General features: G+C 46.2%; 1 protein-coding gene across 1 annotated transcript in view; it reads left to right on the forward strand.

Moving 5' to 3' along the window:
* Positions 1-14,938, forward strand: part of CFAP77 (cilia and flagella associated protein 77) — a 112,109-nt gene extending 97,171 nt beyond the window's left edge. The window contains exon 6 of the mRNA XM_075015536.1: positions 14,558-14,938. Coding sequence (XP_074871637.1) covers positions 14,558-14,680 — 123 coding nt within the window. The 3' untranslated portion in view covers positions 14,681-14,938. The remainder of the gene's footprint in view (positions 1-14,557) is intronic.
* Positions 14,939-25,778: the final 10,840 nt, after the last annotated feature.

A 25,778-nucleotide genomic window follows, 5' to 3' on the forward strand; every position in this document is an offset into this window, starting at 1 on the left:
TACTTCGAAGTAGCGGCACTAACTTCGAAATAGCGCCCGTCGCGGCTACACGCGTCGGGCGCTATTTCGAAGTTCACTTCGACGTTAGGCGGCGAGACGTCGAAGTCACTAACCTCATGAGGGGATCGGAATAGCGCCCTACTTCGACGTTCAACGTCGAAGTAGGGACCGTGTAGACGATCCGCGTCCCGCAACGTCGAAATTGCCGGGTCCTCCATGACGGCCATCAGCTGGGGAGTTGAGAGATGCTCTCTCTCCAGCCCCTGCGGGGCTCTATGGTCACCGTGCGCAGCAGCCCTTAGCCCAGGGCTTCTGGCTGCTTCTGCGGCAGCTGGGGATCCATGCTGCAGGCACAGGGTCTGCAACCAGTTATCAGCTCTCTGTATCTTGTGTTGTTTAGTGCAACTGTGTCTGGGAGGGGCCCTTTAAGGGAGAGGCTTGCTGTTGAGTCCGCCCTGTGACCCTATCTGCAGCTGTGCCTGACACCCTTATTTCGATGTGTGCTACTGTGGCGTGTAGACGTACCCTCGCAGCGCCTATTTCGATGTGGTGCCGCGCAACGTCGAAGTTGAACATCGACGTTGCCAGCCCTGGAGGACGTGTAGACATTATTCATTGAAATAGCCTATTTCGATGTTGCTACATCGAAATAAGCTATTTCGATGTTGGCTTCACGTGTAGACGTAGCCATTAGGTGTCTAACCCATAAGAGGTTAGGAGAAGCTTCTAACACCATCTGGACTGGATCCTAGCAGTGCAGGAAGCTATGCAATCAGAACTATTTGTAGACTAGTTTAAACTCTAATGGCTTCCCTGGACCAGCTGCCTTCCCCAGGGTTTACTACCTCTCTCAAGTAACCTCCCAAAAAACATTCCCTGAACCAGCCCATCCGGGTCTCCCCATGGCCTTGCTTCTTAGGTTTGGAGAGGGAGTCCCACTCCTGTACACCTTCAGGATTCTGCCTCCAGAACAGGAGCCAGTCCTACATGGTTCCTAAGGTCCAGCAGAGCGGGGAGGTGCTCCTGCCGAGATGAAGAGCTTCAGAAATCAGACAGCTCCTCTTGCAAGCTCCTCCCCACAACTGGATTTTAGTTGTAATGGCTCTCCAGCCCCACTTGGGGGCCACTGCTTTATCCAGGGGAAATGCAGAAGAAAGCTCTACTCCTCCTGGTCATTGCTCTGTTCCCCCCTGCCCCCCAATAAAGCAGCAGCATTTAAAGCCCACCTATAGCGGCTGTCTAGAGCAGTGTGGCCCACAGCCATCTTGCAGGTGAGCTGCAGACTCAAGACTTGCACTCCCCCAAACAGCCAGGAGTCCACCTGAGCACTCCCCTCCACACCTTGTATTACAGCGGTTTAATCTATATTTTTATGCTGCAGTAAACTAATATGAATAATTTAAAATATTTAGAGATAAACAAATGCGCTTTGTCGTCATGGATGATTGGCTGGTGGTCCACGGAAAGGTTTGTTGAGCAGGGTGGACCGCAGGCTCAGAAGCTGGAAAACCGCTGATCTAGAGCGTCCAGATAAGGTTCTCATCCACACTGGCACAAGAAATAGCAAGAAGAGAGGATGATGGCTGTGCAGCTGATTATTCTTGACTTTAGGGCATAATGTGTGGTCTAATGTGCCCCATTACACAAGAGGCACTTCAATAACTCAAGATGGTATATTAACTGTGAAGGGTAATTTGGGATTCAGGAGAAGGGCTGCTACAGTACAAGACAGAAAAGTAGGATATCCTGGTTCCACTCCAGATCTGCCACAGACTTGCCGGGATTCTTGGGCAAATTCTATGCCTCAGTTTTTCCATCTGTAAAACGGGGATAAGAACACTCATCTTGGTGAGGGGGTTGGGAAGGTTGTATGGTTCAAGTGATGTTTGTAAAATGTTTTGACACTCTCGTCTGGAGGGCACCCTGAATGGACACAAGACACTGTATTAATACTGAGCCTTTGCACAGGGTTTGATGAGCATTAGTCAGGCCTCAGCAGTCCTAGGAGGTGGCCGTTATTCCTGTGGCAAAGCGGTGCCTGGGAAGAGGAGATTTAACAGCAGCAGTAACAAAGCAAGCGGTATGAAGCTTCCTCACACTTCACGATCAGGTTTGGTCTTTGCACATCACCTACAAACCTCAGGCCTGATCTCACAGCGATTTCCCCGGGACAGGAGAGGATTGAGTGCCTTACAGGCTCTCGTCCTTCTAATGGAAGAAGAATGAGCCCTATGGTAGTGACATTCTTTTAAGCCTATGGAAATGAGAGGACTGCAGAAATTGGGGGCACAGATCTTCATCAGCTCTTAGCTTGGGGGGCGTCAACCCTGACTCCAACTAGGACTTTCACCTGTCTTCAAACTAGCGCATGGTGGGATGGGGAGGAGAAGGTAGATATGAAGGAGCTTTGCTCTTTTCTACTAATTGCCTCTGTCCATTCTGCACAGCTCCATGGTTCCATGACATTACGTAGCCAGTCAGTCACTAAAGTATAGACAAATTGACTATATTTTCATTTGGATTTAGGTTTCAGCCCCACTGCTTTAGAATAATGGCACATACTATTAAGCTAACCATTTGATTTACAAGCTTTCATGCACTGTACACTTTGTTCTTACTTAACAGCTCTTTGTGGAAGACTAACCCTGGTTCCTGTCTCCTGGGCCCCCCAGCTTGGCAGTCACTGCCTGGCTTGCTGCTATAACAGGCTGGAGGGGAGGCAGTGACGCACCGAAGTGCAGTTCATTAGTGAAAGTTGCTGATTTGTAATTTTTTTCTATAGGCACAATAGGCAGTTGCTCTAGGCTTAACCCCTTGTTTATCCCAGCAAGAAGTCCCTGCTCACCAAGTCACCTACCCACCCAATGAAGGGAAGGATACTTTCCAATCAATTTGGTTTAGTTTCAGTTCAGTTCCTGGGCTCCTGTTGTGCTAACACATTGCTCTAGCATCCAAGAATTTATCTGTGACCCATTTTATTTCTCCTTGCTAAAGCTTAGCTTTGAAGGGGCCACATTCTCGAGAGTGCAGGGATATGGACAGCTCTATATAGTGGTCGGGGGGGGAAGAAAACAAAAGAAAACCAAACTTGTGGGATTAGATACAGCTACGTATATATGCTGCAGAATGGAGGGTAGGGGTCTCAGTTATGTGCAGCCCAAAGAGATGCACCTTGACCTCTTTAGGCATTCTGTCCTTTCTAGACATGGGACTAAATGCATAGGGAATTGTAACGAGTGGTCAGTCACTCAGACAGAGTATGTGCCTAAATACACAAAATACTTGCCTTACTCACTGGTTGTGTCCATTATGCTCCACTGATCATGCAGGATGTGCAGATTGAGTTCTGCTGTCACTTATCAGGAGCCAGGACTGAGGATGAGGTGAGCTCTTTCACTGGCTAGCATATAGATGCCCATGACCACCCAGAATTTGGCCATATAGGGGTTTTGCCTTTAAAACTGACCACATTCTGATGTTTTTGTGAGGTCATTTTGACTTGTAGGCTTGAAGATGAGGATTCCAGCAATGCCCTTTTTGCAAATACTCAGTAGCAGCAAGGTCATTCACTTTGTAAGAAGAAAAGTTGGGACCCAAACTGAAACGCCACAGCCCAAAGCTTTAAAGAAGTTTGGCCGCAATCCAGACTTTGCAGGGCAGACCTAAACGTAAATCAGAGCCAAAACAGTTCTCGTGGGTCCCACATATACAACCAAACCTCGTGCTCACATGGATTTCTCCATGTTTATCCTCTAGAACAGGGGTGAGCAAAGTGGGGCGTGGCCCCCCTCAGGGATTATGAAATTTTTGCAAGGGGGAACAGCCCAATCAGCTACTGGGTGTCAGGCAAATGCCTCTTATTAAAAACTATGAAATATGTCGCTGTTTTTATGTATGCGTATTCACATGTACGTACAGATTAATATTTTTTTACATGTGCCAAAAGGTTTTTTTTTCTTTTTTAATATGAACGTAACTGAAATTTCCATTGGTTTTGATGACATTAGACAGGTGAGGGGCTGCTAACTGCAAGGACAAAAATTGGGGCCTGATACAAAAAGTGTGTTTACCCCTGCTCTAGGCACAGCACACAAAAGCTTTTAAAAAAAAAAAACCCATTGGCACTATAAGGAATGGTTTAAAAAGGAAGAGGTCATGAAAAATCTCGACCTTCACAAATAGAAAAGTGCTTAAGGTGCAAGTTGACAGGCATGCTGTCACAGCCTGGCAAAGCTTCCCTAAAATCTCCCCTTGCTAACAGGCAAGGATCCTGCTAGAAAGAAATGGGGTTTGTTGATATGCAGCTGATCACGTTGATTTTCTCTTACAACTAAAACCAAACCCTATGAAAGGGGTAAAATTTAACCCAAAGCGAATATGACTAGCAATCTGCAATGCACAGTCTGGTTTCTGATTTCACATCTAAGTCTGGGACTGGTTCTGTTCAATATCTTCATCCACTATTTATATATTGGTATAGAGTACGCTTATCAATTTTGCAGATGATACCAAGCTGGGAGGATTTGCAACTGCTTTGGAGGATAGGGTCAGAATTCAAAATGATCTGGACAAACTGGAGAAATGGTCTGAGATAAATAGGATGAAGTTTAATACGACAAATGCAAACCACTTAGAAAGGAACAATCCGTTTTTCCCACACATACAGAATGGGAAGTGACTGTCTGTCTAGGAAGGAGTACTGCAGAAAGGGATCTGAGTCACAGTGGACCACTAGCTAAACATGAGTCAGGGTGATGATGTTGCACAAAGAAAAAAAAAGCAAACATAATTCTGGGATGCATTAACAGGAGTGCTTTGAGCAAGACACAAGAAGTCTTTCTTCTACTCTGTGCTGGCTAGGCCTCATCTGGAATATTGTGTCCAGTTCTGAGCAGCACATTTCAAGAAATGGAGAAGGTTCAGAGCAGAGCAACAAGAATGACTAAAAGGACTAAAGAATATAAGCTGTAAGGGAAGACTGAAAGAACTGGACTTATTTGGTTTAGAAAAAGAGATGACAGAGTGGACATGACAACAGTTTTCAAGTGCTCTGAAAGAGTATTACAAGGAGGAGGGTGAAAAATTGTTCTCCCAGCCTATGGAGGATAGGACAAGAAGCAGTAGGCTTAAACTGCAGCACAGGAGGCTTAAGTCAGACATTAGGAAAAACTTCTTAACCATCAGCATAGTTAAACAGTGGACTAAATTGCCTATGGGCAGTTGCGGCATCTCCATCACTGGAAGTACCGAAGAGCAAGTTAGATAGGCACAATCTAGACGTTGTGTGGTCCTGCTGTGAGGGCAGGGGACTGGACTCAGTGACCTCTTGAGGTCCCTTCCAGTTCTTGTGTTCAAGTCACAGATGTATGTTTAATTTGCCTGTTTTGATTTAAACAGAATTTGGTCCTGCGGTGTCAGTTCTCATTCTGTCAGGAAGCTGCTGTTGAAATACAGCATTTGCACAGCACCAAACATAGGGAGCACCAGTACTGACTGGGGCCTTTTGACTCTACTTGAACTTTTTAAAAAAAAAAACATAAATAAAAGAAAAAGTTAACAAGCAGCATGTCAGTAAGCCAAAAGTTGAACAGCCTGGACTAGCTTATATTCTCAGTTGCACTGGTATAAATCCAGACTCAAGTCTGACAGCCATTCAAGTTACTCCAGATTTGCATCAATATCAAAGAGAAAAATTGGCCCTTGTCAGAATAAATATACCGACACATTGTCATTGACATGCATTAGTGTCTATTTACTCATTAGAGATTTAAACTTGCATAGGAATGCAAGGCCCGCTTTCCCTGGAAAATATTCTTGTTTACTTGGGCACAAAAGAGAAAGAAAAAAGAAAAATCCCACAACAACTTTGGACAAAACATTTGTCAACATGTGCTGCTTTCCCAAACAGATAAAACAAACCACACTCGATATGCTATATGAATAAGCGATAAGCAATTGACAAGCAAGTGTTAGGATACCTTGCCAAAAGACTTAATTTGCAGCCTAGCACAAAATCAAAGACTCTGTCAACAGATGAGCAGCTCTCCTTGAATATGCCTTGTGTTACCTGAGAAAGCACTGTCAGGTAAATTTCCAGTGAAAGTAATTAAGGAGTCCCCACTGTATAAACTTTGCAGCAAAATTCTGGGCTCCAGAATTTGATTCTCGCTGGGGATCCGATAGCGTTCACAGCCTGATCCTTCACCAGAATTAAACAGTTGAGGTTTAATAAAAAAAAAAAAATAGAGTTTGTTTGGTGTTTCATGCTGTACCTCTATTTCCATCTAAGGAAGTGAGCAGACATGTAATCATGCAACTGATGTCTTGTCAGAGAAGCCTTAGACTGTGCTCAAATTACCAGTGTTGGATGCGTGTAATACACAGTCAGCTAGCTGTTCAGATTTAGCCTTTTGCTTCAGAAGGTTGAGGACAACAGCAAAACACTTCACATGTGCCACGTGCTACAAAACTGGTCTCCTGGGCTGTGTCTACACGTGCACGCTACTTCGAAGTAGCGGCACTAACTTCGAAATAGCACCCGTCGCGGCTACACGCGTCGGGCGCTATTTTGAAGTTAACTTCGACGTTAGGCGGCGAGACGTCGAAGTCGCTAACCTCATGAGGGGATCAGAATAGCGCCCTACTTCGACGTTCAACGTCGAAGTAGGGACTGTGTAGACGATCCGCGTCCCGCAACGTCGAAATTGTGGGGTCCTCCATGGCAGCCATCAGCTGGGGGGTTCAGAGACGCTGTCTCTCCAGCCCGTGCGGGGCTCTATGGTCACCGTGTGCAGCAGCCTTTAGCCCAGGGCTTCTGGCTGCTGCTGCTGCTGCAGCGGGGGATTCATGCTGCATGCACAGGGTCTGCAACTCGTTGTCGGCTCTGTGGATCTTGTGCTGTTTAGTGCAAGTGTGTCTGGGAGGGGCCCTTTAAGGGAGCGGCTTGCTGTTGAGTCCGTCCTGTGACCCTGTCTGCAGCTGTGCCTGGCACCCTTATTTTGATGTGTGCTACTGTGGCGTGTAGACGTTCCCTCGCAGCGCCTATTTCGATGTGGTGCTGCGCAACGTCGATGTTGAACATCGACGTTGCCAGCCCTGGAGGACGTGTAGACGTTATTCATCGAAATAGGCTACTTCGATGTAGGCTTCACGTGTAGACGTAGCCCTGGAGTCCTAGATCGTGCTTAGAGAATAGACCAATGGCTAAGAGAGCTGACATGTGAAGCTGCCACTTGAAATCTAGGCCAGGTCAGGCTACGGACTGACCAAGAGTCAATATCATCTGCGAGTTGCTCTGTGGTATATGTGAAATGGGTCTCAGTCCAGTTCCTCATGAGCAGAGGTATGCATCAAATACCACTATACAGGAGGCAGTTTGGATGCCATGGTGATGGACACTGTATAAAAAGCCCAGGGAAGCTAATCTGAGCAGAGTCAAAGATTAAATGGGCTATGGAAAAATGGAACTACTGATTTATCTTCAGAGGTAATCCTTCCAGATCGGAGGTGGGGTCAAAGAGAGAATCCTACTACTGCCTGTGCAATCTGCATTTCAAGGATAAATGGAGGACTGGGGTTATCTATACTAGACCCAAAAAAAAAGGCAACCACAGGTACACAATTCTAGCTATGCCAATTGCATAGCTTTAAAGAAGAAACACACCACGATGCATCTGAACTTGGCTAACTTGTCTGTCTATGCAGGAAGGTCGACAGGAAAGTTTCTCCCTTCACCCTCCCTTACTTCTCATGTCTTGCGAGGAGTACCGGTATTGACGGCTACCCCCACCCCGAGAGGTCCATTTCACACGTTCATACTAGAGAAGCAAAATTGAACCCCAGAAGATTAACCCCGAGTGGGCTGATCTTCTGTGGTAGTGCAGATAAGCCCTCTGTCCCTGGTCTTGGCACGAACACTAAAAGTCACTGGTTCTCTGGAACACTTTTGCATAATTGCGGCCGATTCCTCACTCCGCACAGCAGCTCTGATCACAGCCCCGGTGCTCCCAGTCCCATGCACTTAATCTCTGTAATCCTATTTTCCAACAGTATCTCCGTCTGTGTTTAGAATCCAATTAGTGACTTTTCCCCTTAAATCTCTAAGCTCTCTTCAGCAACCCTCAGGCCACTTCTATACTCACCCAGAAGGTTGATGGCCAATACACAAGTTTAGGTATGCCAGTTGCTTACCTTCAAAAAAAAAAAAAAAAAAAAAAAAGGCTTTTCAGCTGTTGACTTGTGTGCCAGTTTTCATGGCAGAAGGTCAACAGGAGCACTCCTCCCATCAACTTTCCTTAATCCACAGTTTGCAAGGAGTCTCAGGGTCAAAGTTGACCCCGGAACATGCCATTTTGAGCACGTGCAAAATGGCACCCTGGAAGATCAAATCTGAGTGGTCGATCTTTTGTGGTCAGTGTAGACCTGGCCTCAGTTTGCCCTTCATTCCAGGACACCGATGGCCCTCTGAGATTTTCCCTCCAACCCTCGCAGCCCTTCCAACTCCTTCCACACCTGCTGGTTGATACTGATGTAAGGGAAGGCAAGATCAGATCCTTAAGTTCTCTGTTTTTAAAAGATTTATCTTCTGGTCAGAAGTAGGCCCAAATCCAAAACCCAAACACTTCTGAACCATTTGGAAGTTGATGTGCAGCAGTTCCACTGTATGGTCAGTGAACCACACCAAAATCTGAGCTGCTGATGTACACACTGATCTCTGCAGCTCAGAACAGCTTGTTTTTGATGGGGGAAAAAGATCTGATTTAAAATTGCTTTATTGTCATATTTTTAAAAAAAAATATTGGAGGGATTTTAATGCGGGTGGAAGATCACAGATTTGAGGTCTTTAGTCTCCAACCAGAGATAAGGTAGAGCACGGACAACATGTAATCTTCTCCACACTGGCATCTCCAGGGCTGCGAGGGTAAGATCAGTATTGACATGCCTTCAAATTCAAGATCCCCACCACCACTCCCTACCAACAAGGGCTGGCAGCTGGTGCCTGGTCTGTTGGCGTTTCCCATGCTAAGGGCACTTCTCCATGAGCAAATGGACTCTAACCTGTTTGCTTTCAACATCTTTTTGCAAAGGTAATACAAATTGTGTCCCTTTTAACAAGCATTGCAAGGCATCTCCATCAGTACTTTCACTATGAACTAAACAAATGAACATGCTTTTTAAAACTACCTGATGTTTCATATCATGGAGCCCTCTCTGCCTTCAACACAGGACACATTTGCAAGCAGGTTTGTTGGTTTAAGGAACAGGCTTTCAGTTAGCACATGTGAGGTCCTAAGCTTAACTCCCCAGGGTGCTCTGAAGGCCCATGAGAAAGTTGTCTGGATCCAGTGGGATCATTTGCCCAGGTGAGCCAAATGAAGGTCCCAATGAATGAATTCTCCTAGGCCAGTGGTTTTAAATGAGTGGTCCCCAGACTATGTCCACAATATCCACACCTCCGTTTGAAAGTGTGTTGAGGTACACAGATGAAAAAAGGTTGAAAACCACTGCCCTATATCTACCCAAGGTTAAGTAACACGTGGCTTTTGGTGTTCAACTTAAGATACCTTAAGGGCCCTAATTTTCAGAAAGTGCCGAGCACCTGCATTCTGCCAATCAGCCCTCATTAGCTATTTATTTTTATTTGTCTTGAGACTCTAATCAATTTTGAATATCTTCATGTTTTTGAAGGAAAAGAATAATTTCCCTCCTCCACACACACACACGTCTATTAATCTCTTTATTTTTCCTTTTAATTAGAAAAAGAAGCTATAAAGTGTGAGGAGGGAAATAACCCACCATTTGCTTAACTTGCTAACCTCTGTACCTCCAGTAATACCACAGCATTTATAACCCTAATAACCCAGGCACACACCCTCCAAGTTTCGTTCAGCCGTGGACGGAATAACATCAGCTTTAAAAATACCTACTGCTCTGTAACTTGTCATGGCATTTGTTGACAACCCTATTGAAAGCAGCTCTCAATGTGATGGTGAAGGATCTTTCAGTACTTTTCTCTCTTCCTAGACAGTTTCTGAAAGGGACCTAGGGGGGAGGAAGCCATCAATACAGGGGGGGGGAAAGAAGGCATCAGCAGCCAACATCAGCTGATGAGGCACCTCACCTGGGCCCTCAGCGCACCGCCTCCAATTAAATCAAAATGGTTTGTTTTTAATGGTCTTTTACACTGACAAGTGGGCTATCATTCCAGGCCCAGATAGCTGTCAGGGAGCTGAGGCAAATCCTCCGTTGATAATGCCCAATGCTTCCAATTAGGAACCGAAGCCGCTCCTGGCGCGCTAACGATTCCCCAGCCTCCCCCAGGCCCCTTCGGCGCTGGCTGTTTCGTCTTCACTCCTCCTCCGCCGCAAATTACTGACACAAAACGGAGGCGCCCCAGCGTCTCTGCACCACACCAGGCCCAGGCCCTGTTGGGTTTAATGAGGCGATGGAAGTTTTTGCGGCTCTTTCGCTAAATTCTTTTCTTGTTTGACAGCTGCTCGAGTGTTGACCTTATAAAAGATTTAGTGTTTCTCATTATTTTCTGTCAAGCTTCACAAGTGATGGCTTCACGGAAATCATTTGCATCCATATATATGTGTGTGTGTGCGTGTTTGTGTCTGCATGGAGTTATTGTGTATTTAGGTGAGAGAGAGAGAGTGTGTGTGTGCGCGCACGCGCGTTCTTGTCTCCCACATTGTGTGTTCTTTTCCTCTGGAAAGAAATCTACCACTATGACAGTGTTATTTTGTGTGTAAGAGAACTTAAGAGGTCCTGCATTTGTTAGGGTGTGTTAAAGGAGCGATGCTTTAAGAAAGGGCTTTGTCCCCTGCTAAAGGGTTTAAATCAAGTGGGTGATGGGGGAAAATGAGGAGGAGTTTGGGGACATCCTTGGTATTAAAATGAAAAATCATGTGGGGATTGGATTATATCTCCCCTTACATGTGTAGTTTGGGGTACAGCTTACAAAAGGAACAGGTAAAGCTACATTTCTTTGCAGCTGGCTACAGGTCCTGTCGCAGAGGCAAGAAAAGCCATGACAACATTCACTCCCCACCTTGTAGTCTCAAAAGTGAATCGTATCAACTAATATCACTCATTCTGCCGCTCTCCTATGCGGCCCAAGCTCACCTGCTCATTAATAAAGGGATGAATGTCTCTAATAATGTTATACATTCAAAGGGCTGAAGTCATAATAAAAAAAAAAAATCTAGGTTTCTAGTAAACCAACATTTCTAACCAATTTATTTCCTGTATACTTGGCACAAGATAAAAGTCTCAGGGGCTGATCCTCAGCATCATTCCATTGACTCCAGAGGAGCTCTGCCAATATTCCCCAGCTGAGGATCAGGACCTTGCTCAGTGTTTATCATCTTCGTGTGTCTTTCGTACAATTTATCAATCTTGCATTAAAAAGCTAGATCTGCCTTTACTTGCAGTGACTTTTGCACAAACAGTCCCAATGCGTGGAAAGCGATTGTTCGTATTTTTCTGCCTTCTCCACTAAAAGAGACTTTGTGTCACTATGAAATGCATATGGAAGTAATCTCTAATTTTTCATAAGGGTTTTCCGCTATAGTTCTTGGAGATGAGCACAGAAGTTAACTGCAGCCCAGCTGTAAAAGTCTTGCATAGATTCTTGGTGTGATCCAACATTAAAATATCATTTTAGTAAGAAGCTGCTTTTAATGAGTGAAGTTGAAAGTAATAACTACAATTCTACAATGTGACATTTGAAGAAAAAAAAAGCACTTTGTACATTAGCAACCACTCCTATGATTTGCTTTAATTTGTGCATCACATGTGAGAATTCAGCATTACAGTTCAAACATCTGCAGAATAATGGGTTAGATTATCAGAGGTCTCTAGAGGAAATGTGATTTGGTCCATCATTTAAAATGAGACTTAGAAGTAGAACAACCAGAGATTAGGATTCACCAGTTTAGCATTGACTTCTTGTACCAACCTCGATCATAACATGACCTCTGACATAAAGTCACGGTCTTGACTATAACTACTGTCCTGGGACTAATCCATACTTTTCAAATTACCCTTGTTAACAGAGGACTTCTCATTTTTTAAAACAAAATTTGGCCCCTGACTTACACCCAGTGCTCCTCACTTAGTCATACCACGGTCAGAAACCTCAAGCTGGTCATAAGTTTGTCGAGGGCTCTAATTTTTCTTATCGCCCATTGTTTCTACACTTAGGTCTTAGGGTGTCATTGCCCCAGGTGTGCTGGCAAATGAGCAGACAAACTCTCTCATTACGGTCTCCAATACCACCAGGAGTTGATGTGTTAGATGTTAAGAGGAGTTAGTCCCATGTTCACCTCACTGCAACATGTCAGATGCTCTGGAAGCAGCTAAGCTTGATCTATTACCAATGTTCCCTCTAGATTTTTCCATCCAGGTGTGGAATAAATTTTGTTGTGCACACTGAGCGAGGTATGCCTGTGCACCACTAAGAGAAACGTATGTTTCGGGCTGTGGGCACGCTGCTAATCAATGGGGCAGTATTTGAATCTCTTCTGAGTAGCTTCCCAAGTGCTCAGTTTACCGGCAACACTATTAATTACCCCTCTGAAAAATAGCCCTCCAAGTTTAGCAGTTAGCCTGTGCCAGGATGTTAATGTAAGAATTTTAGATCTAGGATAAACTAGTGTCATTCAACTGTAATTAGCATTCACCAGGACTAACGGAATGCATGCATTGTACTATCAAAAGAAAAAAGCAGTCCAGTAGCATTTTGAAGACTACCAAAATAATTTATTAGGTGATGAGCTTGAAGAAGTGGGTGTGTCCCATGAAAGCTCATCACCCAATAAGTTATTTTGCTAGTCTTTAAAGTGCTACTGGACTGCTTTTCTCTTTTGGTAGAATATAGACTAACAGCTCTCTCTGTCACCATGCACTGTGCTGTAATTTATACACAGACACCAGAACATGGCTGCACCTTAAAGACTAACCAATTTTTTTGGGTATAAGCTTTCATGGACAAAACAAAAACAACCAAACCATTCATCAGATACATCTCACAAAGTGGATTTTGCCCACGAAAGCTTGTGCCCAAATAGATCTGTTAGTCTTTAAGGTGCCACAGGATTCACCTTTGGTTTTGCAGATACAAAATAACACGACTACCTCTCTAGTACAGAGTACTGCTGTTATTTTGTTCTTACAAACCTAAGAACAATTCTGCTTAAATAACATTCTGTCATCTTTATATTTATGAACAAAGGACACTGCATAAAAAGAGGGGCTTCCTTTTCCCCTGCTGCTGTGTTCTGCTAGCGGTAATCACTCTCACTGAATGCAAGGCCAACGTCACAAACGAGAGCTTGATTTCAGCTAGAGATTAATGAGCTGGGGTGGAGGAAGTCAGGAGTCTGAACTTCTACACTTGAAGTGGAATGGGAAAGAATTACAAATATTTATACATAAACTAGAATTGTTGCAAAATACCACTTCCTTCCAGTTTCACACAGTCCAATGGAAAAATTAATACAATTTTAAGTGAAACGTGTATAAAGTGATGTTATTGTCCCCAAAGCATATGAGTAGAATTTTCAAAAATGCACAGCTCTGTCTTCTTCCATTCATGCCAGTGATAAGACGGCCATAATTTACAATAGGAGTGTTAGCCCCAAAATAAATGTGTTAGAAAAGCTCAGATTCTGACTCTTGAAAGAGACGGAAAAATTGATCAAGTATTTGGTAAGAAAACACTCTTGCTTCTTGGTGCTGTCTCGCTCTCTCTTTCTCTCCCTCACACACGAAAACCCCCAAGAGATTTACTGTGTTACAACTGCAAAGCCGAGGTATATTGCAGCCAAATATTTCAAAATTGCACTGTCTACAATTAGACACATAAATCCTTATTTAACATTTAATACCATATTTTCAGACAGCTCACACAATCTAAACCTGCTGTTTGTCTGCCTTAGACGTTCTTCTGGGCAGACTATGCAATATCACACACACACCCACACACCACCACTCAGTCATGGCAGCTAATGTCTGCCAGCTATCACCATGATCACTCTTCTTATATGTTCCATCACTTTCTCCCCACCCCCGCTCTTCTTGCCTTTTTAGACTAACATCTTTATGAAAACAGCTGTCTCAAATATATTTGTACAGCACCTAGCACAAGGAGGCCCTGATCGTGCTCCTAGTAACAACAGTATTTCCCCTTTTCTTCAGAGCAAGGAGAGGTGTGCATTCTACACCTCTGACACAGCCCTAAGTGCCTTCCTTCAGCCAGGCACATTTGAAAATGTCAGCTTCAGTGAATGATTTCTTGTAATGAGGGCATAGGACTCATTTCTGGAATGTTAACAAGATTATGCCTATCATTAAAGACTCAGCAGCCTACCAGAAAATTGGCCTTAATTTTAAAGCCAGTAATTGATTTTCTTTAGAATGTGAAATAATGGTCTGAAAAAAGACTGAAGTCAACGAGTTAAACTGTAATCTGTTTTCAAGTTATATTACAAGCTTCTTCGAGTTGAATTTCTGCTTGCTTTGACCGATCTCTTATCTGCTTCTTTTACTATAGGTTGGTCCTCATCTCAGTACCTTTCCAGACCGTGACGCTCATAATAAGGCGTTCAGTGTCTACCGCTCAGAAATACCTGTGAGATGTGGTCCCCTAGCCCAGGGCATATATACAACTGCCTGAAAGCTCCACAGAAGTCATTTACTGAACAATGTAACATGTTAAATGTTGTTAAAACGCATATGTTAGAGAAGTAGGTTAATAAAAAGATAAGTTTTTGTTCTAGTACACGAATATTTTTTCAAAGTTAGAAAAGCTACATTCATATTGATGCAACCGAATAAAATCAGCAAATTTACCACAGTTTCTGGCTTGTCATCTTCACCCCCACCCCTCTTCCCACTAGGAGCATACACAAGCAATCTTATTGTACCAAATAAGAACAGGTGAATGGCCATACTGGGTCAGAGCAAAGGTCTGTCTAGCCCAGTATCTGGTCTCCTAACATCAGCCAATGCCAGGTGCCCCACAGGTAATCATCAAGTGATTTACCCACTGTTGCCCATTCCCAGCTTCTGGCCAACAAGAACCAAAAATCTCTGCTACTGTGTTCAGGTGAATACTGCTAAAGTGCATCTTCCCCCTTGGAGTCAAAATAGTAGCACAAGGTTACTCGTAAGTGACATGTGGGGGATGTATAGGGGGTCACCCCTCAGCATTGGTCCTCCCTCTGCACTCACCATCAGCCCCACAGTGCTTCCAATGAGCAAGGGAGGCAGTCCCTTCCCCCACAGTGGCCTGGCCCACTACTCTAAGCCACAAAGCTCCAAGGGAGAGGGACTGTCCTGCTCTCACTAGAAATGGCATGGTGCTGCCACAGGAAGCAGTATGCAGAGGCAGAGCTGGGGCAGGGAAAGGGTGGGGCATGGGTGTTGCAGGGGGCCAGTGTGCCCCTCCCCATACCCTGGAACCCCCACACCAGTCACCTCTGGAGTTATCTTTAGCAGCCTAATGTCCACACCAAAGACAGCTCTTTTCCCCTTCATAGTACAGGAGTAACAGTCCCTAGTTTATATTTGATCACATATGTAATATTTTCCAATACATTCTGATAAATAAGTCATCTGACAAAAAAAAAGCACCTAACCATGAATTGGGGCCATAGTGTAAATTAACCCTTTACGTGACACCAGAAAATGAGGATGACATGTACTTGATTGACTCTTGGCTCCTTGTAGCAATCAGGCCTGTCCATTTCCCACATGGCTGCCAAATGAATTTATAAGCTCAGCCAATGTCAGCACTAGTAATGATGATGATGATGATGATGATTATTTCCTGTCAGGGCAGCTGACAGACTTCACCAGCCTGGGTGCAGAATGGGAAGGGAGGCATCTCTTGGCCCTGGAAAGAAAGGGGACCTCAAGACGAAGGGACAGGGCCAATACCAACCAGCCCTTCAGGGCCACCTGGGGCTCCAGCAGTGATTTGAAAGGCCCAGGGCTTTGACTATTGCTGTAGCAGTAGGGAGTCCTCAGCCCTTTTAAATCACTAGGATCCTGGACAGCTGCTCCCAGTGGTGGGCCTGGTTCCTGGACACATTACAGCACTGCACTTAGTTGCCCCGTTGTGCTAGACACTGTGCAAACACATGAAGACCCAGACTTGTCCCCAAAAAGCAGCATTCAAGTTAGCAAGCTGAAAAATAAACCATTCTACATCAGCTGTAGCACCTTAAGACCATGTTGCTGAATAACGGGTCTGATCACTTTAATTGCCTTTCTGAAAAACTGCTTGCAGAATAATGAATTCCTCCCATGTGTTCTGATTCTCAGTCCTATTTCTGTGTCTGATGTGGTACCAGCTACATTTAAATATATGCTTTTAAACACCTATTTGTATCATTCCTTTCTCACTGAGCTGCCCTATCAATCTAGGTACTTGTACAGCCCTTACCATTGTAATTCTTTAGCCCCTCACAATCCTTGATGGATTTGATCCTCATGGATATGGGGCTCGGTACTAAACCTAGCAAAGAGCTGTTGGGAGAGAGTCCTGCAGCCAGCCAAAACACCAAATTGCTTCCAGAACTGGTGCTGAGCACAGACCTTCCACCTAAGAATACAGCTTGCCAGCCTGGCCTGACCTGACCCCACATGCAATGGGATACAGTCTTGCGTGAATAGTGAACATTTCTGACCCAGACACTGAGACAAACAGGCACTTTTCTTACCTTGGAAGGACAACTCTGTTCTCCTGGCAGCTCCCTAGAGCAAGCTAGGCCTGATGTGTTGTGTCTGGAATTTCTGAGTGGATTTAACTCTAGGCACTGCTGTAGCTTAACTACCCAGTGAGATCAGGGAGTGTCTGCCCCATTGCTGCACCCTGAGCCCAGGTGATCCTGGTGAGAGGCATAAACAGCCTGTTCCTGAGGCAGGTGCACTAGCTAGTTCTTTTTCTCTCTAGTGAGAGTGTTAAAGGGGCCCGGGTGGCTCTAGAGATTGCTAACGGACCATGGAGCGTTTCACCTCTTGATTACACACACCTTGCAGAACTGGAAGGGACCTTGGAAGGTCGTTGAGTCCAGTCCCCTGCAATCACAGCAAGACCAAGCACTATCCTGGACAGATTTTTTTATTTTATTTGTTTAATCTATCCTGCCCCAGACCTTTGAAAGGGCCTCAGGGATGGCACTCACAACCATGGGTTTACAAGGCCAGTGCTCTAACCACTGAGCTATTCCTCCCCTCCATATTGAATCCCAGGGCAAAAAGTCAGTGTGCTCAGACGACTGTTCAGTAGCCTGCTCAAAAGGAGGTTGGTGCCCCTCGCTCTTGGCCCGACTGGATGTGCAGCCACATCATGTCAGTTTGAAATAGTTCCCACCTTAGTGCCTTGATTGTCATTCGCTGCCGAAAGGCCACATGAAGAAAGGGCCAAGACTGGAGCCTGACCTCCCTATGTACTGCAGGTGTGGCACCTGGGCAGGGCAGCTGGAGACACTTGGCCTGCTGCTGCCCATCTAACACTCATTCACTGAGAAGAAGACACTTAAGGTCCTTCTCTTTTGTACATCATGATGCAAAGTGCAGTTTCAGCTGGTACTAGAAGCCCGTTTATTTATCTGTTAATGCCTTGCAAAGGCAGCCTTGGCATTGCACAAAGGGGGAGAAGGGGTTAATTGCCCATGCAAATAGCTCACCCATTCATGTGGCAGCCAGGTCTGCCTCCTATTTTTCAGATTTGCTTCCCTACCCTACCACTTTCCCCAGCCCTTTTTCACAGGATGCTGCTTGTCCTGCAGTGACACCCACTGGTAACTCTAAGATGTTGATGCTCTTGCAGTTGCCCACAGCTGGGCCCTTTCCTCCATATGAACGCTTTCTGAAAGCATGAAGTTGCAGGTTAATTCTGATTGTCCTTTCCCATGTTATTCTCTTCCCAGAACTGCTCCCTCGCTATCTCTTCTCTGCCATCTGGGCACTGCAGTCCTTCCTACAGGTGAATAAGATCTTCATTTAGGTAGTAGAATCTCCTGAGTGCAGCAGGAACAGAATATCAACTCTACTGCATTCCCACACCTGCCGGAACTCTGTGCCCCTTGCAGTAAAGGCAGAGTTTATGTGTCATGGTATAACTACGAATTTAGCATAATAGAGTCTACTGGGATGTTTTTATAGGTTAGCCTCTCAGTAATCCCAGGTGTGGTTTAAAAACTTTTTGTGGCAAGGATTGCATGCGAAACAGAGGTTGGTTTGTTTGGTTTTTAAATAAAGGTATCGTTTCCATTCATAACAGCACCCAGACTGACCTGAAATCTCCTTGCCTAAAGCATCTGCATGCATCTACCCTAACCGACTGAGCTCATTTACACATAACGGCCGCTGCTCTGATATAGCGGCTCTCTCAGCCACCTTGTGTGCTCTTGAGTGTCATGCACAGCTAGTTCTACATGCGAACAGGACAGGCAGTCATCTACAAGGCAACGAGAGCAAATCCTCAAGCCCACTGACTCTTACAGCTCCCATCGGAATCACAGGGGGCTTTAGATGCCATGGGCCTCTGAGGATTTGACCCTAACAGAAGAGGAAGCATGAGATTTGGTGGAAGGAATGGCTGTTTGTTAGTTGCACAGGACATCAAAATCCTAGTAGTGTACCTGGGTGTGTGGCAAAAGAATATGAGGACACTGCAGGAGGCACCTTTCAAAGTGAAGAGCTTTTTTGTGCTTACGCCTGGTTTTTGTGAGCAGAAATGCCTTGGGGATATGGGTTTTAACAGCTGTGCTTGTGCTGTATAAAATCACTGGACTACAATCCTATCATGAGGACCAGACCCTGCAAAGGTGATGGGTGTCCCCAACTCCTGCGTCAGCCAAGGGAATTTGAAGAGCAGGTGGCACTTCACAGGACTGGGGTCTAAATTCTGTAGTAAGGCACTCTTTAGCTAAAGGATTTAGGCCCAGATCCTCAATGGTAACGCCATCAGAGCAAGGCACCAAAGTAACTTTGAAGGCTTCGTGCCTTGGGCTTAGTAATAGAACATCCAGACTTTCATTTGTTGATCAGCATTCCAACATTGTCCCAGGCGAGTAGTATCCCACAGTTGCTGCCAGCTGCATGGGGGCATGCTGTGAAAGGCATTGTGGGGCTTGCTCCATCAGCTCCTGAACAAGAGTGCACATCACAAAAGAAATCTGCAAAGCTGACACTGGAGACCCATCCTCACATGCTGTCTGTTGCAGACAAAGCTCCCAGTGAACCCAGTGAACATCTGGTGTGTGCAAGGACTGCAATATTCACCTCCTGAGCAGCATTGCCTCTCATTTTTTCCATCTGTGGGTGGAATAAATGTTGTTACGTGCACCAAGGCATGTGTGGATGTGCACCACCAATAGAAACACATTCTGCTGGCTGGGGGTGCTCTGCTAACCAGCTGGATGGCAAACCTGAATCTCTCCTGGTCAGCCACCCAAGCACTCAGCTTACAGGGACCGCTGCATATTATTAGCAGCGTGACCAATGAGCAACTGGGCCATGGAAACTGAAAAATTTGACTTCCTCTGCCTTAAAAAGGGGCTGGCCCTACGTTCAGATTTGATACAGGTTATAAGTACCTGGACGATAATAGAGTTACAAGGAAGCGCCAACATGGATTTGCCAAGAACAAATCATGCCAATCCAAATTTCCTCCTTTGACAAAGTTACTAAGCTAATAGATATGGGGAAGCTGTCGATGTGATCTACTTGCTATTCATAAGATTTTTGACCAAGTCCCACTTGATAATCTTGTAAGCAAAATAGGGAAATGTGGTCTAGATGAAGATGCAATAAGGTGGGTGCAAAAATCAGTTGAAAGAACAAACTAAAAGCTTAGTTATCAATGGCCTGCTGTCAAACTGGGAGGTCAAGTTGGGGTGAGGAGATCCCCAGAGAGGCGAGTCTTGATTTTGGCACTATTCGCTATTTTTATTCATGACTTGGATAATGGAGTGGTGAGTAGGCTGATAAAATCTGCAGCTGACACCAAGCTGAGAGGGGTTGCAAGCACTTTAGGGGCCAGGATTAGAATACAAAATTGAATATACATCGGCCAACGGATGCAGCTGCAAAAAAAAAGCTAACATCAGCCTGGAGTCTATTTACAGGAGTGTCACATGTAAGACATGGAAGGTAACTGTCCTGCTTTAGGCACCACCAGTTGGAGAACTGTGTCCAATTCAAGGGGCTCTGCATGAGGAAAGATGTAGAAAAATCGGAGACAGTCCAGTGGAGAGCAACAAATATAATACAAAGTTTAGGAAATCGAGCTATGAGGAAAGATTGAAAAACTGGGCTTGTTTAACCTTGATGATTTCTTGAGGTCCCTTCCAGCCTTGTATGGCTATGATTCTCCATTGGTGGAGCAACAGAGCATTGCTTCTACTGCACAGGTTGTCATTGTGGCCATGGATAAACATTGCAATTGCTCTAACATAGCCCAAGGGAAGTAGAATATAACACAGACAATATGTGGTCACAGCACAGGCCTAGGAGCCAACAACTGGGGTCCTAGTCCTGGAGTGTCCACTGACTAGTGATGAGAGCTAGAACAAGTCAGTACAGACCAGCCCCGCAAAATGCTGAGTAATTTCAACAGCTGCTGCTGTTACAGGGAAATAAAGGGAGTCTATACCCAGTAAAAGGTGCTCAGAACCTCATGGACTTACAGCCTTAGCTATGCTTCTGTATCGCACAACTAATGGAAGCCCACCTACCTCACAAAGGGTTGAGTGCCACACTCTGCTTGGAAAGCATTTTGAAGGCCTCAGCTGGAAGAATAAGAAAGGCAAAGTATATCATTATGTTATTATTGTATTTATTATATTATTCTTCCATCTCGTGTTCTGTTCTTCTAAATATATTGCACTGCGTTAGCTCCCGCAATGATAGATTTAGCTAGAAGAGAGAGTCAGGGAAAAGTCTAGATCCTGCATAAATTTAAGCATGTGTCCATTGTGATTCCTTCCACTGATCTCAAAATCCTAATTAATTAATACTTGATTGAAAGCAATAGGACTAAGCACATGGGCAAAGTTAGGGATGTGTTTAAATCTTTGGGAGACTAACTCTGACATAATGCCACATTCATTATGTATGTTAATTAATGAATATGATTTATTTATCCATGATTTAGCACCCAGCAGATCAAGCAATGGACCAGCGCCGGCTGTGTTTGGCAGCGTGCAACACAGGACCAAAAACAAAAACAAACAAACAAAAAAAAACCCTCATGCATCCCCGCAGAACTTATTTACAGAGTACCAGTTCCCATCCAGTGATTGTTTGGTGGAAGGTGAAAGATTCCAAGCCCAGACAGAAATCTAATCCCTCATTTAAAACCCTTACACACAACCCGCTCCAAAGAGCTTTAAATCAACTCTCCTCATCCATTTTCCTAGTTCAGAACTCTGGGAAGGAGGAAAATACATCCACATGTAGTAATTCCCTACCACGCCCCCCCCCCAAATGAAATGCACATGACAGCTTCTGATGGACTTTGAACCCCTTCTTGCCTGCATTACCTGGGAACCTTACCAAAGCATTTTAATGTTGGTATTTTTCCAGTAAACAGGAGGGGACAACTGGAGATCCCAATTTCACTATTCCTTTCCTTACCCACCCCCAGCCCTGCATTAATAGTTTGTATTAATTAAAGGAACATTGCTGTTATTATCATTAGCAACCTCAGATTCAGCGCCCTGGGGGGGATGGTTTTATCATGTGGCCTGTGACAGCTGAAAAGACAATTACCTGCTTGCATTGGCCTGACACTGAAACGGAAGCAAAACCAAACCAGCCTCCACAGTGCCATTGGGTTGGGACCGTAGGGGAGATCAGGGAGTCCTGAGCTGGTCTCTGAAGGCTGCGTCTACCCTGCAGAGCTAGTTTGGGATATGGAGGTATCCGGAGCAGTTTATTTCAAAACAAAGCGCTGGCTAGACATAGTATTTCCAGGAAGTAGTGCTTTCAGGGGCTGTAATCTGGAATAGGCTGGACTGTGTGCGCACGCTATTTTAGAGGAAGTTTTGTTTGTTTTGGGGCTTCCCTGTAGTGGAGACATGTTGTTCAGGAATAGCTTATGTTGGAACAATAATTCGGATAAACTATTCCAGAATAACTTCGTAGTGTAGACAGACGCCATGAGCACACCTGTTATTTCAAAATGTTTTTAATATTAAGCGGGGTTTAAGGAAAGGGCAGAGCAGAGGAAGGTGAAAATGGCCCAGCCCTGGAAGGGGCCGGAATTACACCACCAAGCGCGGGAGAATTTCTCTAACCAAACAGCTGGAGTTAAAGGGATGACCTGATCCAACCTGTGTTGTCCGAGGCTGTGTGAAACAGCCACCCCGGCTCTGGTCTTACTCGGGCAGGAGCCAGGCTACAATCCCCTAGAGTTTTTCCTTGACTTCCCCGGGCTTTGGCCATTAATCCGCAGGCCCTTTACAAAGGCAACTTCCGATGTGCAGTTTGAATTGGAAGGTGTTAGATCAAAGCCCTCCCCACCCCTACCCCCCACCGTTGGCTGATAAGTACGTAGCCCTGAGTGGCTGCGACGTGGCCTGGCTCTGGATAAAGCGGTGTGGAGGTAACTAAACTGCAGGCCCCAGCAACTAGGCTCGCTATTGACTCTAAGATGGGAGTTCTCAAACGACCCAACCTCGCTGTTACAACGGAGGGGCCATAAATTGAAATTAACGGCTCGGTTGCCTCAGCTAACTCCGTGGGAGTGCGAGCCTGCTGCTGGGGGGGGGGCTGGGAAAGAAAAAATACAATAGTGAAAGAGCACATGTACTATATGTAGCTCAAACCCGTGCGCTTGTGGGCAGAGGGAAGGTATATTTATCCTCTCTCGGGAAGCGGGGGAAGATGCCTAGATTTTACTCAGGGGTGCTGGACTAATTTTTTACAATGGAGGGGTGCTGATAGCTGTTGTACCCTGTAGATCCTATAATTAACTTGTCCGTTCCATTGCACGTGTCAATTTCAGAGGCCCAGGACCGATTATTTGACCTGTCCGTTTCATTGTTCGTGTCAGTGTAGGAGGTGTCAGGAATGGGCGGAATTAGGATGGTGTTGAGTCATACTAAACAGGGTCAAGGGGGGTTCAGGACGGAGCCTGGCAGAAGCGACACGAAACAAAGTTAAAAAGGGAAGGGTCCCCTGCAGGGGGAGGACGCGCTGAGAACCGCCCCGAGATGTTTGTTTGCTGTGGGTTTGTTCTGGAAACCAGGGAAAGGAAATCTTGAACTGGGAAGGAGCGGAGCGTGTGCTGGCTGGGTGGGGAACAGGCTCAAAGCCCGACCCAGGACTCCAGCAGCAAGTCCTGGAAGTACTGGCAGAGTTTGCCCCCTCGGTGACAGCTGGCAGCCGCGTTCGGCCCTCTGGGGGGAATCAGACAAGCTCTGCATTCCCGAAGCACTGGGCCTTGCCCGCTTCCAAGCTGCCGGCCGAGGGGGGCTCCTTGGCAGAGGCACAGGAGCCAGCCGCCGCCTGGACAGAAGGGACGAAAGGAGAAGAGGGACATAAAAATGAGAAAGAGGGAGAAGAGCAAACCCCGCTGAGCAGAGCGAGCCGCGAGCTCCCGGCCCGGGCCGGGCTGCAGAGAACTCAGCCTCACACCTACTGCCTGGGAGAACCCGGCGGCGCGGACAGACCGACTCGTCTCTCCCAGCTGCAGCGCCAGGGAGTAAGGGGAAGGGATCGTGCTCCGGTTGGGGTTAGCGAGCTGCCGATTTTAGGACACCCGTAAAGGAAAAAGAGCCCCAGAAGCCGAGAGGAAAACCTGCTGCTCTTGGGGACCGCGGAAGGAAGGTGCTTCCAGGCAGGCGGTGCTGGGGGGCCCTTCCGAGATCTCCCTAAATGCGCCCCCCCCCCAGACCTTTATTACATCTGCAGCTCTGAAAGAGTTGGAGGCCAGGACTAAAGCAGCTTCGCCTGCCTGGAAAGGAAAGCTCGGAAGTCGGCGAAGGCGCCTCGGCCAGCGCTGGGCTGGGGAGAGCGTTCCAGGGTGTTGAACGGGCAATGGGGGCCCGCTGCTCCGTGGGTTGGTGGAAGGGGTTAAGCGGGGAGAAAAAAAATCAATCCAGCACAATTCTTTCGCTTGAACTGGGGTGAACACCCCCCCACACACACACACTTCGACCGACTCCCCCCCCCGGCCTTTGTGTGTTGCTACCTGCTGGATCGGATAAGTATCTCATCAAAAGTCAGATCCCCCTGACCCGGAGCTGCTCCCTATTTATTAACGTTTCTGCTTTCCGCGCTAGAACTATATACACACTGACCTCTCAAAGTCCCTTCCAGATCTAGGGTCCGATGCGTCTAGGACACTGTCCTTCGCTCCCTTTCCCAGGCTCTATTCCTGTTGTGGCTTTAGTCCAACTTTTCAACCTTGCTCTGGCTTTATTTATCCTTAAAGAAAACCCCTCAAAAGCAAAGCAGCATCTCTCTAGGCAGAGCCCTGCAAAGGAACAAGAATGGGTTGTTTTTTTATATATATAGAAATTCATTTACAGAGAAGCAGGTCTGAGCAACCAACACATACAAGTGTCAGAGAGGTAGCCGAGTTAGTCTGTACCTTCAAAATCAACACGAAGTCTTGTGGCACCTTATAGACTAACAGATATTTTGGAGCATAGGCTTTCGTGGGCAAAGACCCGCTTCGGATTCGTTGCAGGTGTCAGTTTCAGAGAACCAGCACCTATGAGGTGACTTGTCCGTTCCATTGCACGTGTCAGTTTCAGAGCCCCAGCACAGGAAATCTTACGCTCCAAATGATCTGTCAGTCTATAAGGTGCCACAGGACTTCTTATTGTTTTCAGCAGATACAGCTATTTTTTTTAAAAAATGAAACCGTGCCCCTAGTCTTACTACTCCTGTCTTGGCTGCGGCATTCAGAGCGCGCAGAAATCATTCCTCCGTGAGTTTTGGGGTTTGTTTTGTTTTGTTCTTTTTTATTTTTCATTCCCTTTTTTTTTTTTAACGTGCAGAAAAACTTTCTCAGCGTGAGAGGAACTAATGATTCAGCTAATTGTGGGCAAAGCAAAACTTAAAAGAAAAGAAAAGAAAAAAAAACAAAACAAAACCCAAAAAACCACCAACCCCGCAGACATCACCCCAGCCCTCCCCCTTCTGGGTAATAACCCCATTAAGAGCTTCATCAGTGGTGCAGTGAAAGCCAACCGGGTGGAAATTGCCCGTAAACAGTTGGAGCGGGGCTGTAATTAATTCAGTGTCTGGTTTAATCAAACGAAAGGCGCTCGGGTTCCTGAGGCAGCGCGTGACATCACCCCAAAAGCCCCCCAGCCAATGAGGAGGGCGGAGGCTCAGACACGTGGCCGGGGCACCTTAAAAAAAAAAAAAAAAAAAAAGGCAGCCGGCGAAGAAGAACCCCAAGTGAAGCGAGACAAGTTCGGGGGGTTGAGAGGGGAAGGCGGCGCGAGCGGAGCGCCTCTGTCCAAGGTGCTGAAACCCAGCCGCGCGGCGGAGGGCGAGCTGGGCTGCGCGGGCACCCTGGGGGCCGCCGCAGCCGCTCCGAGCTGAAGCCTCCCCGCTGCCCTTTGCTCGTCGGACCAGCCCGATGCTGGAGCTCCAAATCCGGATCCGGCCGAGGTGCTGCCAGGGCTCCCTCCCCCCCCCCGCCGCCCGCCCCTCCCCCAGCCCCTGGGTTGTTGACTCAGGAACTAGTTACACCACCCCGGGGGGGGGGTGGATTTCCTCCTCCCCGGCGGGCGCGGAGC

Source organism: Carettochelys insculpta, chromosome 21 (assembly GCF_033958435.1).
Source record: "Carettochelys insculpta isolate YL-2023 chromosome 21, ASM3395843v1, whole genome shotgun sequence".
Taxonomy (NCBI): Eukaryota; Metazoa; Chordata; order Testudines; family Carettochelyidae; genus Carettochelys; species Carettochelys insculpta.